Below are 16,866 nucleotides of genomic sequence, written 5' to 3' on the forward strand. Positions count from 1 at the left end.
ATTTAGAAGCTAATTTTTTGGAAGTGGATTCACATACAAATTCATAAGACCACTTCCCTTTCTAAATATCCCTATAAAATATCAGCGGTACCCGCTCTATTTTTATTTTTTTTAAAGTAGGTGCCCATAAGACCTGCCTAATTTAATCATATCACTTTATAATAATTTCTTTTAAATATAGGTTTATAGAGACAATCCAAACTCTCTTAATATCTTCTCCATGCTCTCTTAATATCTTCTCTATAAAGTTAATTTCAAATATTATTAATGGGTAAACCACTCAAGCGGGGTTTTATGAAATCAATTAGGAGACGCAGGAGCTGTCGACTAGGTAGTGCAGATGGGGGAATAACATAGAGGAGATAAAACTAAATCCGATAATAATACCATGTATGCCATACCCACGGAAAGACCCTCTCTCTTAAATGGGGCATTCAATTGCGAGCCTCCATGAAGGGCGGACAAGCAGTGGAGTCTTTCTGGGCACAGTTAATCCAAACTCTTCCGCCACATCCACATCACCTTCCGCAGTCCAGTCAAAGCAATGAACAAGCTGAGCAAGTGCCAACTCAACAACAGAAACTCCCATTGTAATCGCAGGGCATCCTCTTCTTCCTGTTCCGAACGGCAGCAGATCGAAGTCCTGGCCTTTCACATCTTTGCTACTCCCCATAAACCGCTCTGGTTTGAACTGATCGGCGTCTTCCCAAACCTCTTCGTCCCTTCCCATTGCCCACAGATTCACAAACAACCGTGTCTTTGGCGGAATGAAATATCCTCTCACGCTGCACCCTTCCATCGATTCGTGCGGAATTAGCAGAGGAAGTGGCGGATGAAGCCGAAACGTTTCTTTTACCACGCATTTCAAGTAATCTAAACCCATGACGTCACTTTCCTTGACTCTGCGCTCTTTGCCAATTGCAGATTCAATCTCTCTCTGTGCTCGTGCCAGCGTTGCCGGATTCCTCAGCAGTTCAGTCATTGCCCATTCTACTGTTGTCGCCGATGTCTCGATTCCCGCTGATAAACTATCCTGCACAAATTTCCTTTTTCTTCTTGAGTCAAATTATGCTAAAATTGGTAAACATGATATAGCAGATCCGTGAGATTTTTTTAACATACCAAGATAAGTGCTTTCATGTTGACGCGCGAGATTGTTTGATCCTCCGTCTCGGCCATGTCGAGCATCACGTCTACCAAATCCTTAACGCGATCTCCTTCCTTGGGATTTCCTTTCTCCAATCTACGCTGAATGTGCTCGTCGATTGTTTTCTCAGCAAATCCATCGAATACTTTGTTCACGGCCTGCATTCGACCACGGATTCCTTGCAAGTCGAGCCAGTCGAGAGAAGGAATGAAATCACCAACGCAAACTGCACCGGCCAAAGCGAATATCTCGTCCACCATTTGTTTGAAGCCAATCCCTCCACTCAAGTCGTCGTCGGAGTATGTTCTGCTGGCAAACATTCTGGTAGTGTTATTTTGTGTGAGGGAAGAGATCCTCTTCTTTACATCCACATACTTCTCTCCTTTTCCGCTTTCTTGCCAGATGGAGTTCACCATGGCCGTAACTTCTTCCTCTCTCACGAATCTGAAAGAGTCGAGTCTCTTGACTGTGAGCAGCTCCACCGTAAACAGCTTTCTTATGTGCCTCCAGTATGATCCATAGGGGCTAAACGATATGTCTTGATGCTCATAGCATATGTATTTCCCATGTGCACAGTTGGGTCTCGTTGCAAAGGCCAAATCATGGGTTTTGAGGAACTCTTTGGCCATGGCAGGAGAAGATACCACAACAGTGGGGACGGAGCCCAAACGTAGGAACATAATGGACCCATATTTCTTTGCAAGCATGGTAAGAGACTGGTGAGGAAGGTTTCCCAAGAGATGGAGACTTCCAATGAGAGGCCATGGACGTGGCCCAGGGGGCAACTTCCCATTTCCCTTCGCCTTATACAAAAAGCAGTAAAGGAGAAAGATTACCCCAAATCCTACTGTGATTGCGTCATTCAGATTGAGGGATTCCATGCTAACAGAAACAAAAGAGCTTGAACCTTGCAATGAATGGAAACCCACGAAACAATTTTATGAATTAGGCTCAAATAATTGGACAGGGCTAGGGGAATATTTTATTCCTGTATGCTTGGAGTAAAAAAATGGGTGTTCAAATCGGGGAAATAACTGCAATCTGACATTGACTAGGAAGTAAAGTATAATCTGATCAGATCGAAACATCGGTTCCCAAACCCTATCTCCGCGACATGATATGACGAGGAGATTCATTTGCCTCTCCTTCTCAGTGCGAGGCACGTCAACTTCTCTGCTTTCCGATAAGATCGGGGCATCTTCGCATTAGACAAATGATAAAGTGCCAAGGCCAAGGAAATAACGTGCTTCAGATCACATCATTCTTGTATTACTATAATGATATAGCAGTAAGGTCAACGAATTCGGTGATTAAGATCCTTTTTTTATTAAAAGGATATAGCACGATGCTCCAAAAACAAAAACAAATTATTTTTTCGACTCTAGACGGTTTGAATACAGCTACATGCTTTCTCCACCATGGACTTTATATTATTATTACTAGCAATCTCACCTTAGTACGCTAAGTATGTATTTGTCATTTTTTCCATTTCTCCCTCCCATACTTTATATATCTCCTTGTTTCTATATTAATCTATCTCACTCTCCATATCTTTTTCTCTTTATCTTCCCCTCTCTCCTCTCTATGTTTTACTTTATATCTCCCTAGTTATTTTTTAATCTTTATCTATTGATATACATATCTCCATATCTCTTTATCTATTTTTTGACATCTTCTCACTCTATCCATTTCTCTCCATCAGTCTCTTCCTATACCTTTAACTCTCTACATCTCCATACTTTATATCTCCCTAGTTATTTTTTAATCTTTACCTATTGATATACATATCTCCATATCTCTCTATCTATTTTTTTACATCTTCTCATTCTATCCATTTCTTTCCATCACCCTCTTCCTACACCTTTAACTCCCTACATCTCCATAGTTTTCTCTTATAAATCTTCCCTTTCTTTTCCCTTACAATGTATGTTGAGATCTAACCTGTGAAGGTCTAGTTTATAGTTTTTAGAAGTGGGTCAACAAAAATGTTATTTGGTTAGGTTTACTGTCAAGTCCAACTCTGCTAACTAGACATTCATGTAGCTAATGTATACTGATGACAAGAAATCTCTTCAAAATCCAAGATAAATTCTAAGTAAGAAAATGATGACTTGTCAATTATGATTGTGCCACTAATTAACTCATGCTCTAACTATCATTCTCATTATCTTGAATATATATATATATATATATATATATAGACACTTGTATATTTTTCTTACTTTATAAAATTTATAGAAATCAAACATGATAAAGCTTATATTTTTTCGTTGCTTTCTTCCATTGAATTAGATACCAATACACTTGACATAGAGGTGTATATAAAACTAAAATTTCCATGTAGGGAAATCAAAGTAAGAAAAGCTGTAATATCAATGCATGGAGACAAGTTTATAGAGGAATAAATATATTAAATATTAAATAAATTGTCAAGTTCAAGTCTTAATACTTCTCCAATATAGGGGAAACAATCCAGTAGCCACCCATGTTCTAATGACCACTACATCTACCATTATAGATCCCCCCATTACTACTCATAAAGAGCACCCAAAAATGATAGCATGTGTACTAAAAGTCGATCACACATGTATTGATAGTTGATCATTTTTTAGCTCTCTCCATTGTTGATTGGTTCATTTGTGTAAAAAATATAAAAAATTAGCAAGCAACTAGTAAGAGGTGAACATAACTGGTTTCAACAAATGTCTCAAAATAACACTTTTACACCACCTCAAACTCTACAAGTTCTATAGAGAGTCCTGTAAGTGTGGAAAAAAGATTAGCTTTGAGCTCTTCACTGACCTATAAAATTACAGTTAAAAAATTGACAAATTTCACATACAAATTAAGAATTCTATATGAGAAAGTTAACTTGGACAAATATCAACTCACCCCACAATCTAATTAAGCTCAAATCAAAGTGTACATTATAGTCTCATGCACTCGTAAACCCAATCCAATGTGCTAGAAATGAATAGTATTAAATTCTATACAATTGTTAGGGAATCCAAGGGAAATATTATCTAGTAAATAAATAAATTATTAAAAAGAATTGAAAAATAAAGAAAGATAAGAGAAATTAAACCTCACGCCTTATCCTTGACCAAGGTCTAATGTACGGGTTGAATTCTACAAGTCTACATGGAAATTCAAGCTCACTGTTGGCTAGACCTACGATTGCCTCTGAGTCAGTGGAAATGCTATTCCTGACCTTAGCCTTGGTAGCTGAACCTAAACCTGTCGGCTTGACGGAGAGAAAAGCCATTTGACCCGTATAATTATCCAGGACAATCATTCTTTGTTGGCTTGGCTTTTGGCCAAGGAGGTGCAGGAGCAGAGAGAATTTTACATAATCAAAGTTATCTTGTATCTAAAGCTTTACGGATTTTAGCATGTGAGTTAAGTTGGAACTCTTGGTCACAAATCTAGACACCCATTTGTGTTTTCTGTAGGCCCGAGAGATATTTTTGTTAATGGATTGCCTCAAATCTGGTGTTTTGGGTTTCTTCCTAGTTCTTGTTATTATAGGTCAAGAAGTTGAGAAATCCTCATCTGGGATGACTTCAAACGCTTAGGCTTTAGCTAGATTGTCTTCCTCATTGTCCTCTCAACTGGCAATCAGCTCCAACTCGGTATTGGTTGCATTGTTGGATTCGCATTATACTGAACTAGCTGAGCTTTTTGAGAATGCATTCCTCTTCCAACCTCTAGAAGAAGTTGTGGGTGGTAGCAATATTACAATCTTTGTGTCCCAAAATGCTGTGCTGGAGAGGAAGCTGGATCCTGAATCCAAGCAGTTTTTGCACGAGCCTAGGAATCTCAAGTCATTGCGAAAGCTACTTATGTTCCATGTTATGCCAAGCAGGATTGTTGCGGAATAATGTGGGAACAAGGTTCGTGAGACATTGGCTTAGTATGGGCTGAGGTTGTCTGAGAAAGTGGGTAAGAAGATTGTAGATCTGGCTTACATATCACAACCCAATGTGGTCATTAGGCCCGGTGGTGTTATCCATGACGTTGATAAAATGTTCATACCCAAGTCAGTTCAGGATGATTTTAATCAATGCAGAAGAGAGGCTTTGGTTGTCATTCCACAAGGGGCTCCTACTATGGATCTTAGGAACAACAAGCCCACAAAAAAAGTTTCCACCAAGAAGCATCCCAAAATTAACTATCACATATACATCAAAATGTTAACTATTTGTATACCAGCTAACACTAGCATTTCAATTGCTACTAATAGTCACATCGACATCATTATAATCTCCCATTGATAGCGACATCAACTAGTATAGTTTGGAGTGAATGATTAGATGTGAGGCAAGCCTATAAAGCTAGCCATCTACTTTCAGCTTAGAGTAGTTGTAAGGAAACAATATTGTATCAGCTGCCATTGGTTATTCACATGGCCCACTCCATGTCTTTAGTTGAAAAAATCTAAAACAATGAATAAGCAATCCAACGGCCCATAAGACTTCCATGGTCGTCAAGGCCTCATCTATGTTTTAAACCATTGGATTGATATTCTAGCTTCTCAATCTCATTTAGGGAATGCCTATGATATAATAAAAATGATATAACAGTAAGCTAAAAAATAATTTAATAATATTTTTTCCCAATTTTAAAAGATTTGATATCATCAGATTCTGTGCAATATGGACTCTGTTTACTATAACATTTCTTTACTTCTCAATCAAATTATCTTTGCTATCATCGTTGCATTCTAAGTTCCTGCCTTTTGGCAGGATACTATAGCATCTGACTGGGTGCTTTTTTATTTTAATGTTGACCAATAGGAATAGTTATTTAAAATATAAAAAAACTTTTTGATAATATTTTTGCTTCGGATTGAGTTGTTAATTAGAATCATTACTTGTCAAATGGCTATCAACCCGTTACGTGAATAGTAGGGCTTTCACATTTTTTTTTGCAATGTATGATTTTTTAAGTTTTCTGTGACAAACGTAGGCAATGTCTAATAAAATCTTTTTCAATACAACTCATTTAATTTCAGATTGCATGGATTGCATAAATTTGTGTTAGGTGAGCAAATTATGGTTAGTGACTTTCAAATTACTTGTCATTCCTTTTTTTTTCTGACATGGAATGAAACACAATCTCATGAAATCTTGTTTTGTGGACAAGAAATGCATTGCCTTACTTCATTGTTGCAAGGTGCCAGTAATTATTGGAAAATTCACACAAGTGTCTGCATTTGGGTATAGAGCAATTAATCCTTGGGAGAGTGTGTCTTTGTGGCATTTATAGAAAGGTATGTTGGTTTCTTAGTTCACATGGTTGCTATGTGTTGTGCATAGAGAAAGTGCTAAGCTTTACCAGCTAACTCTTGCAATCTATTTTGTTTGCAATAGTTGTTTAATGTGGGAAAATATTTATTGACTCTATAATATCATCTTTGTTGTCTTGTGCATATATGCAGTGAGGCGATTCTAGCTTAAGTGTGCTTCGTAAAGGTACGTTTCTCTAAAATTAAGACCCAACAATATTTCTTTGCATAGTGTGATTTGTCATATAGTTTTGGATATTTGATATGGTTTTTCCCATGCCTAAGATTTTTTGGCCCAAAATGATTAGAATACATTAGCAGTTGGGTCTAAAGTTGTTTCATCCAATCTTCTCTTTATTGGGTGTGTATAGGTTTGTGGAGAAATAAAGTGTGGTTGCATTTAGTTGCTGGGAAATAATACCTGGGGCAATGTTATTTCTTCTCGTCTATAATTTATATATTCAAAGTGAGTTTTGAAGGTAATAGATGAATCCATTGTGATGTATTAATCCGTACTCCACATATTTGCAGAGGGGTTGCTTTAGATATCTGTCTATTTCATTTTTCCATTTATGGAAAGCATGTTTGTTAGGTCTTTGAGTTTTTTTAATCATGTTTGTAGTTATTATTTTTGTTTTGACAAAGTATTTTGGTAACTAAAACTAAATATACCAATAGGCATGTTTGTATCTCTAATTTTTTGGGGAACAACATTAACTCCAAAAATGTTGTTCATCTATTCTTCACAAGACAATCTAAGAAAAGGGTATGTGTAGGATCATGGTGTGCCAAAAAGTGGCAATACGAAAAAAAAAGAGTTTGAAGATTTCTAAAAGCGCATCAAGATCCACTCTGAATTTCTTTCACCTATCTAGCTACCAAACCTAGAAAGTAAGGCCCAAGCCTTATCGAATATTCGATTTGAGATTGGATATCTGATTTCATAACGAATATCCGATTCATATTTGATATCCAATACTAGCGACAAAAAAATTGGAGGGAAAAATGAATTTGTGAGTTATATGACTAATTTGAGTTATTAAATATGTAAAGATATAATATATAATCTATTAATATATAATAATATATCATATTATTATTATTATCATCTATAAATTATAATCTATCATATATTATTATAATGACCTATGTTATTAATATATAATAATATATTATGTTACTATTATTATAATCTATAAATATAATATATATATGATTATTATACTATATGATTATTATTTTTACTATATTATTATTATTTTTACTATATTATTTCTATTAGAATCATTTATATGGGTTGAAAGGGGTCACCGGATGACCTATGACCCCATTCAACACATTCCATGATGACATATGACCCTAGGGGTCCTAGAACCCCTAGAGACATATTAGAATCATTTATATGGGTCGAAGGGGGTAACGGGACAACCTATGACCCCTTTTGACACATTCCATGACGACATATGTTGCTAGGGGTCTTAGGAACTCCAGGGACACATTATAATTATTTATATGGGTCGAAAGGGGCCATAGGATGACCTATGACCCCTTTCAACACATTCAATGACAACATATATCTGTAGGGGTCCTAGGACCCCTAGGGACATATTAGAATCGTTTATATGGGTCGAAGGCAGTCACAAGATGACCTATGACCCCTTTCAAAGAATTCCATGATGATGTATGTCCCTAGGGGTCCTAGGACCCTTAGGGACATATTAGAATCATTTATATGGGTTGAACGGGGTCATACGATGGCCTATGACCCCTTTTGACACATTCCATGATGACATATGTCTTTAGGGGTCCTAGGACCCTTAGGGATATATTATAATCATTTATATGGGTTGAAGGGGGTCACATGATGACCTATGACCCCTTTTGACACATTCCATGATGACATATGTCTCTAGGGGTCATAGGACCCCTAGGGACATATTACAATTGTTTATATGGGTTGAAAGGAATCGACACATTCCATGACAACATATGTTTCTAGGGGTCCTAGGACCCCTAGGGACATATTAGGATCGTTTATATGGGTTGAAAGGGGTCATAAGATGACCTATGACCCCTTTTGACACATTCCATGATGACATATGTCCCTAGGGGTCCTAAGACACCTAAAGAGTGACATATTATAATAGTTTATATGGGTCGAATGGGGTCATAGACCCTTTCAACACATTCCATAATGACATATGTCTCTAGGGGTCCTAAGACCCCTAGGGACATATTAGAATCATTTATATGAGTCGAAGGGGGTCATAGGATGACCTATGACCCCTTTTGACACATTCCATGATGACATATGTGCCTAGGGGTCCTAGGAACCCTAGAGACATATCAGAATCATTTATATTGGTCAAAGGGGTCATAGGATGACTTATGATCCCTTTCGACACATTCCATGATGACATATATCCTTAGAAGTCTTATGAACCCTAGGGACATATCAAAATCATTAATATGGGACGAAGCAGGTCATAGGATGACCTATGACCCCTTTCGACACATTCCATGATGACATATGTCCATAGGGGTCCTAGGACAACCCCTAGGGACATATCAGAATCGTTTATATGGGTCGAAGGGGGTCATAGGAGGATCTATGACCTGTTTCGACACATTCTATAATGACATATGTCCCTAGGGGTCCTAGGACCCCTAGAGACATATCAAAATTATTTATATGACCTATGACCTCTTTCGACACATTCTATGATGACATATGTCCCTAGGGCTCCTAGGACCCCTAGAGACATATTAGAATTGTTTATATGGGTTGAACAGGGTCATAGGATGACTTATGACCCCTTTCGACACATTCCATGACAACATATGTCCCTAGGGGTCCTAGGACCCTTAGGGACATATTAGAATTGTTTATATGAGTTTAAGGAGGTCACAGGATGACCTATGACCCCTTTCGACACATTCCATGATGACATACATATTAGACTCATTTATATGGGTTGAAGGGGGTCACAAGATGACCTATGACCCCTTTCGACACATTCCATGATGACATATGTTGCTAGGGGTCCTAGGACCCCTAGGGCCATACTAGAATCATTTATATGGGTTCAAGGGGGTCATAAGATGACCTATGACTCTTTTCAACACATTTCATGACGACATATGTCCCTAGGGGTCCTATGACCCCTAGGGGCATATTAGAATCATTTATATGGGTTGAAGTGGGTCACAAGATGGCCTATGACCCCTTTTGACCCATTCCATGATGACATATGCCCCAGGGGGTCCTAGGACCCTAAGGGGCATATAATAGTCATGTGTATGGGTCAAAGGGGGTGATAGGATGGCCTATGACCCCGTTCGACCCATTCCATGATGACATATGTCCCTAGGGGTCCTAGGACCCCTAGGGGCATATTATAGTCATTTATATGGGTCGAGGGGGGTCACAAGATGGTTTATGACCCCTTTTGACCCATTCCATGTCGACATATGTCCCTAAGGGTCCGCAGTCCTAGGACCCCTAGGGGCATATTATAGTCCTTTGTATGGGTCGAAGGGGGTCACAAGATGGCCTATGACCCCTTTCAACCCATTCCATGACTAAGGGCGTATTATAGTCATTTATATGGGTCAAAGGAGGTCACAAGATGGCTTGACCCCTTTTGACCCATTCCATGACGACATATGTGGACCCCTAAGGGCATATTATAGTCGTTTATATGGGTTGAAGGGGGTCACAAGATGGCCTACGACCCCTTTCCACCCATTCTATGACAACATATGTCCCTAGGGGTCCTAGGACTGCTAGGGGCATATTAGAGTCATTTATATGGGTCGAAGGGGGTCACGGGATGGCTTATGACCCCTTTTGACCCATTCAATGATGAAATATGTCCCTAGGGGCATATTAGATTCATTTATATGGGTCGACGGGGGTCACAGGATGGCCAATGACCTGTTTCAACTCATTCCATGACAAAATATGTCCCTAGCGGTCCTAGGACCCCTATGGACATATTAGATTTGTTTATATGGGTCAAAGGGGGTCACAAGATGGTCTATGACCCCTTTTGACCCATTCCATGATGACATATGTCCCTAGGGGTCCTAAGAAACCTAAGGGCATATTAGAGTCATTTGTATGGGTCCAAGGGGGTCACAGGATGGCCTATGACCCCTTTCGACCCATTCCATGACGACATATGTCCCTAGGGGTCCTTGTACCCCTAGGGGCATATTAGATTCATTTATATGGGTCGGAGGGGGTAACAGGATGGTCTATGACCCCTTTCCACCCATTCCATGACGAAATATGTCCCTAGGGGTCCTAGGACCCCTAAGGGCATATTAGAGTCATTTATATGGGTCGAAGGGGGTCACAGGATGGCCTATGACCCCTTTCGACCCATTCCATGATGACATATGTCCCTAGGGGTCCTAGGACCCCTAGGGACATATTTATCATTTATATGGGTCAAAGGGGGTAATAGGATGATCGATTACCCCTTTCGACACATTCCATGACAATGTATATCCCTAGGACCCCTAAGGACCCATTGGGACATCGTCGAAAGGGGTCACTAGGGGCGCTAAGGGTTGAAATGATGCATTTCATGACAATATTATATATAATAATTATATAATATTTTATATTTTAATATAATAATAATATATTATCAGATTATATAACAATAATAATCATATATGTTACTAGATTATGGATTTAATAATAATAATAACCATATAAATTATTATATATAATAATTTATTCGTATAATATTACTATATATATTTAATAATAATAATCATACATATGACTATAATATAATAATAATTATAATAATATATAATAATAATAATATCAATGTCTACACATTCCCGAAATAAATTTCCCTCTAAAACAGTCTAACATTTCCCTCTTAAATTTATTTCCTCTCAAATTTTCCTCCAAATTGGTGTGGAAAATAACTGGACATGATTGGATATCTGATTTCAAATCAGATGTTCGATTAGGCCTGGTATTTACCAAGCCTATTGGGTCAACCCAAAAAACATGTTTGAGAAGGGTTTCACTAACACTCAGTCTTCAGGTAGCCATCTGACAATGTTATTTTGATCAAAATTGAATGAAACAAAAAGGGATTTTTTATACCACTCTCATGATTCCATCTATATAATTGCTATCAAATTTTGCATTCGATAAGTATTTATTAGTTAATTTTCAACGAAGGTTATTGTAAAGTGTTGATTGACATACTGATTGAACAATAGCTATAACTTCCAAGTGGTATAATATTTTTAAAATCCAAAAGTTGCGTCACATTCTATGCTTCACCTAGTATAAGAAAAAATTAATAAAATAAATTAAGTTTGGTAAAATTTTCTATTAGTTAATGTGGTCAGACACAGGAGTTTTTTTTTCAAAAAATACTTTAGTAGAAAATTCATATTTAATTATTTATTTGGAATTAAAATACCCAAAAATATGCGTCACATCCGAGAATGAGTCTACTTTTTATATCTATATTTATATTTTAAAAATATTATCATTTGATTTTGATTAAGGTGGTTAGACATACAAACACTTTTTATTTTTGCCCTAAAATTTTTGTAATACTGCATTAAAATTCAAACTTTTGACCAGTCAATTATTTTTTTCTCTAGATAAGGTCTAGTAGTTTAGAAGCTATGTTCAATTTCCTGCAGATTATTTTCTTACAACTTTTTGATATAAAGTCCATAACCACTTTAAAATTATGTGTCAAGTTGACATAACCCTGATTTGTTGGTTTTTCACTGCCACTTAAGGCCATAGTTTGGTACACCATGATCCTGCACACACCCAAAACCTGATGCTATTTCTTTTTTTTGGGGAAGAAAAGAGTTTCTTTGTCATAAAAGAATAGTATTCTAAAATTAATTTTTCTTAAACAGTCTCACTTTCTTTGTCAAGAAAGAAATATCTCCAATTCCTTTCTACAACAGACTCTTTATTTATCAACTAGACTTACTCAAACTCTATTTGTTAAGGAGCTCAAAGGTTGAATCAGATGGGCCTTCATTGCATGAGCTTGTAGTCATGTAAGTAAATCACCAAATATAGTTTTGGGTTTGACATGCCCCACTAGAAAATGTCAGGCTGTCTACATCAGATATTGAATAGTTTAGACATAGGATGCAAAGTGAAAAAAATGCCCATGTGGTTTGATGGAATGAATTACCAAAGAAGAAAAACATTATCGCTTTTGTGTATTGGCAATTAGACAATCTATCCCATAAATACCTCTCATTTTTCCAAAGTAATTTTCCAACTTTTAGAAAATAAATCAGTCATAACTATTTTCTTCATTAAGCTCCTATAGATTTGGGATTTAAGAAGCAGTGTGTTTTTAAGTGTAAAAAATTTCTCACATGGTCAAGTGTTGAGAAGTTATGATTTACTGCAATTTTCAAATAGTTTTTGCTATAATGATCTGATTAAGCTAGATTCATTGCATTTTTCTCATAATTTTTATTCTTTTGATAAGTTTCTTTTTTTGATTTAGGTGTTATTTGTCTAGTTCTCCTGGTTATACATGTTTTCCTCATACTTGTCCATTTCTTTTATTGACGAGGCACCATTCTTAGATGCTTGTTAAGACATTTAATTTTTTAACAATTAACTTCATTTCTAGAATTCTTATACCTACCCTAGGTAGCATTTTAGACTATTGTTTAGTCCACTTAAGAGGTTACCTTGTCACTATAGTCCAAAGTTGCCACATGTTGTGTTTTTCTCGATAATTTTAAAAATCTCTATCATTTTTTTTGACTAATAAATTAATATAACTAGCATTAGGTATCGAAGATCCTTAATTGGAAAATTTGAAAGTACCTTTCTTACTGATAGCATGCTTGACATAGTGCAAGGAAGGAGAATACCCAAAGGAGATGTCTTAGCCCCTAGCTATACAACCACAAAGTGGAAACACAACATCAAGAAACAATAATGCAAGATCTAATACCAAATTATAATACTTGATTTATAATAGATAAGTGATTACATGCAATATGCTGGGTTGTAAGGCCTTCTAGGTTAGGGCCAAATAGAAAATTACAAAATTAGTTCTACAAGATCCAACAAAATCCAACTTACAACCAATCTCAGTTAGTGTAGATACACAACTAAATAAGAACACCAAGAAGAATCCACACTTGTACCTGCAGGTCCACCAAGAGATCCACTTGTTCCTAAGCCATAGCTCTAGCTCTACTCCAAATTTGCATCTACTCTTTCTATCCAAACTCCACAATGACTAAAAGACTCCATAAGACCCCTACATATACTAATCTAAGCCACAAGTCAGCCCATAACACAAATTAAATATAAATACATAAATTAAATGCCACAAGCCAACCTGCAACGATAATTAAATGTCTAGAAATTAGTATCTGAGTAAAACCACAATATCTCCTAGTTTTGATTGAGTTAGAACTCATGCTTCAAACCATAGGTACAAAAATAGGTCCTCTACAACCTCTTAAATGCACAAAGGCTTATTCCTCAAGGAAAACTGTGCATGTATCTTGAAAGTCACCCACAAAAAACTATCGTACAGTCTATCAAGAATCAATATTGTAGGAGAATTGCCATATCTCCAAAACTATAAAGAGTTAGACCTTATGCACTTTATCATAGATATTAATCTAGACACTCTTCAAACCCAAAAGTGTGCAGCTTCTCATTAATTAAGGAAAATTAGTTACATGCTCTGCAACAAGCACCCAAAAATTAGAAAAATGCAATTCCAGTAGCAAGGTTCAAATAGTTTCAATTTCAACACAATCCATCCAATCTCTATGAAACCATGAGGAAAGGTTCTCCAATGTGTCTCCAATATATCCCTAACAATGAAAATATAGACTCACCAAAATCCAATCTTGATACTTCCCAACACTTAACCATAATCCCTCCAAACATCTAGGATTGCAGGAAAGCCTAGGATGCTCCTACATCAGACACCCCAGGTTTGAAAAGATGTTCTAGTAATTGGAAGAACATCTTCTGGGATTCAACACATAAATCCCAAATTGGTTCTTCACATACACCTCCTCCAAGTCTTCAACTTGCACACTCTTTCCCTTGTTTTTCTTCTTCTTCTTCACATCCACCATGGGTGTTCAATAAGTCTACTTTCCATGTTGATCTCCAACCCTCTCAAAATATGTCAACTCAACTTAGCTACCAATGTTCAGGCTCCTCCTACCAAGGTCTTCATTTTGCATAGGAATTAGGGAAAACTTCCTACCACCTTTCTCAACAGTAAACACATTCCTAACACAATCATGCACAACCCTGCAATCATACTGCCAAGGTCTGTCGAGTAACACATGACAACTGTTCATATCCACAATATCAGACAAAACTTGATCCTTAGATTGCCCAATCTAGAAATCAACAAGGCATTGCTCCCTCACTTCCAAAGCGTGCTCACCTTGTAGCCAACCAATTCTATAAGGATAAGGATATCTCATTCTCTTTAAACCAAGCTTCTGAACCATCTCTTCAACAACAAGGTTATCAGTACTACCACCATCCACAATCACTTTGTAGACTTTACCACTAGACTTACAACAAGTTTTGAATAAACTAGTCCTCTGAAAAGAAACCAATACGCTCTCACCAACCAGTACTCGTTGAGCCAAAAAAGCTTTCTCCTTGCTCAGGCTAACTACCCTAGACTTCAACCTCATTCACAACAACAGTTTTCCTACCAATCAGACATTCAAAAGATCTATTCCCTTTTTTACCACACTTGAAACAATTACCTCTAAACCTACCTCCACCTATCCTCTTTTTCTCATCAGCAGGTTTTGGTTCACCTTCTTCTTTTGGTTTAACTTGTGTTGAACTATCTTGCTTCTCCTTCCCTCAGGAATTACCTTGATTCTTCCTCTTTAAATTCTCTTCTACTCTCAAAGCATACTGATAAGAATCCTCAATTGAAGAAATATTCAGCATACCAGCTTGATCCTAAATATTGAATCTCAAACCATTAATATATCTAGCTACCTTCTCTTTTGCTAGTTCTCTATGCCCAAACCGAATAGTCAACTTATAGAAATCCTCTATATAATCTTTCATAGTCATATCCTTTTGCTTCAAATTTTGCAATTTATTAAACAACTCAAGTTCATAATCAGTAGGAATGAACTTAGCCTTCAACTTAGTCACCCAATCTCCATCTAGAGATCTTCATTTCACCTTCCTTTTGTCTCTCTCTTTGTAGTTCCTTCCACCAAAGAGCTGCAAGTCCCTTCAACTTAGTTTGTGCTAACCATACTTTGAGTGGATCCTTAATATCCTCAAGCTCAAGGTTGTCTTCCAATTCACCAATTCAATCAATCATGCCTTCAGGATTCAAAGTGCCTAAAAAATTAGAAACCTCCATCTTATGCTTCACCTTCAACTGAGATCCAGATCGAGGTCTTTCCATACGATTAGTTTTGACCTCACCACTTGATTTAGGAAATTAAAAGTCTTTAGTAGCTTCCTCATAACCATATTCAGTACCCATATGTCTAGGTGCACCACCTAAAGCACTTAAAATTTTAGCAATCATGTTACTCTTCATCAATGTAATCTCAAATCTAAACTCTGCTCTCATCTTTTCTGAGATCTATTCTTCTACAATATCATTAAGATCAAAAATTTCCCTAGGGTCCAATCCTTTGGGAGGAATCTTCCAAAATTTTACCAAACCCTAAGAAAGAAATCCACCAATCAAGAAGATCAATCAGCCATAAGATCAACCTTCTTCAACCCAAGTCCTAGTGCAAATTGCCTCAGTTTAAGTGATCTATCTACACACTCAGGAACAACCTTCTCTCTGATACCACCTGCCCCAGTGCAAGATATGAGAATCCCCAAAGGAGATGTCCTAGCCCCTAGCTATACAACCACAAAATAGAAGTACAAAAACAAGAAACAATAATGCAAGATTTGATACCAAATTATAATACTTGATTTATAATAGATAACTAATTACATCCAATATGCCTAGCTGTAAGGCCTTCTGAGTTAGGGCCAAATAGAAAATTTAAAAATCAGTTTTGCAAGATCCAACAAGATCCAACTTACAACCAATCTTAGCAAGTCTAGATACACAACTAGATAAGAACACCAAGAAGAATCCACACTTGTTCCCTCAGGTCCACCAAGAGATCCTCTTGTTCCTAAGCCACAACTCTAGCTCTGCTCCAAATTCACATCTATTCTTTCTCTCCAAAATCCATAATGACTAAAAGAACTCCTCAATACCCCTAAATATACTAATCTAAGCCAAAAGTTGGCCCATAAAAATAAATTAAATAAAAATAAATAAATTAAATGCCACAAGTCAGCCCGCAACAACAATTAAATGTCCAAAAATTGATATTCGAGTAAAATCACAATATCTCCTAGCTTTGA

The 16,866-nt window shown here is 36.9% G+C and overlaps 1 protein-coding gene across 1 annotated transcript; it reads right to left on the bottom strand.

Moving 5' to 3' along the window:
* Positions 1-202: 202 nt before the first annotated feature.
* Positions 203-2,170, bottom strand: LOC149553248 (cytochrome P450 750A1-like). Its single transcript, XM_089788710.1, has 2 exons — positions 1,123-2,170; positions 203-1,033 (listed from the first exon to the last, which is right to left on the bottom strand). The coding sequence occupies exons 1-2, from the start codon at positions 2,026-2,028 to the stop codon at positions 422-424; spliced, it is 1,518 nt and encodes a 505-aa protein (XP_089644836.1). The 5' UTR covers positions 2,029-2,170; the 3' UTR covers positions 203-421.
* Between the last annotated feature and the right edge of the window lie 14,696 nt (positions 2,171-16,866).

Source organism: Cupressus sempervirens, chromosome 6 (assembly GCF_028749045.1).
Source record: "Cupressus sempervirens isolate cs-2001-9-10 chromosome 6, ASM2874904v1, whole genome shotgun sequence".
In the NCBI taxonomy this organism is placed as follows: Eukaryota; Viridiplantae; Streptophyta; class Pinopsida; order Cupressales; family Cupressaceae; genus Cupressus; species Cupressus sempervirens.

Bases quoted from the DNA above. Each gene is read 5' to 3' on its own strand.
- LOC149553248 (XM_089788710.1), bottom strand. From the start codon at position 2,028: ATGGAATCCCTCAATCTGAATGACGCAATCACAGTAGGATTTGGGGTA. The intron at 1,034-1,122 runs GTATGTTAAAAA...AAATTTGTGCAG, and splicing joins ACATGAAAGCACTTATCTTG to GATAGTTTATCAGCGGGAAT.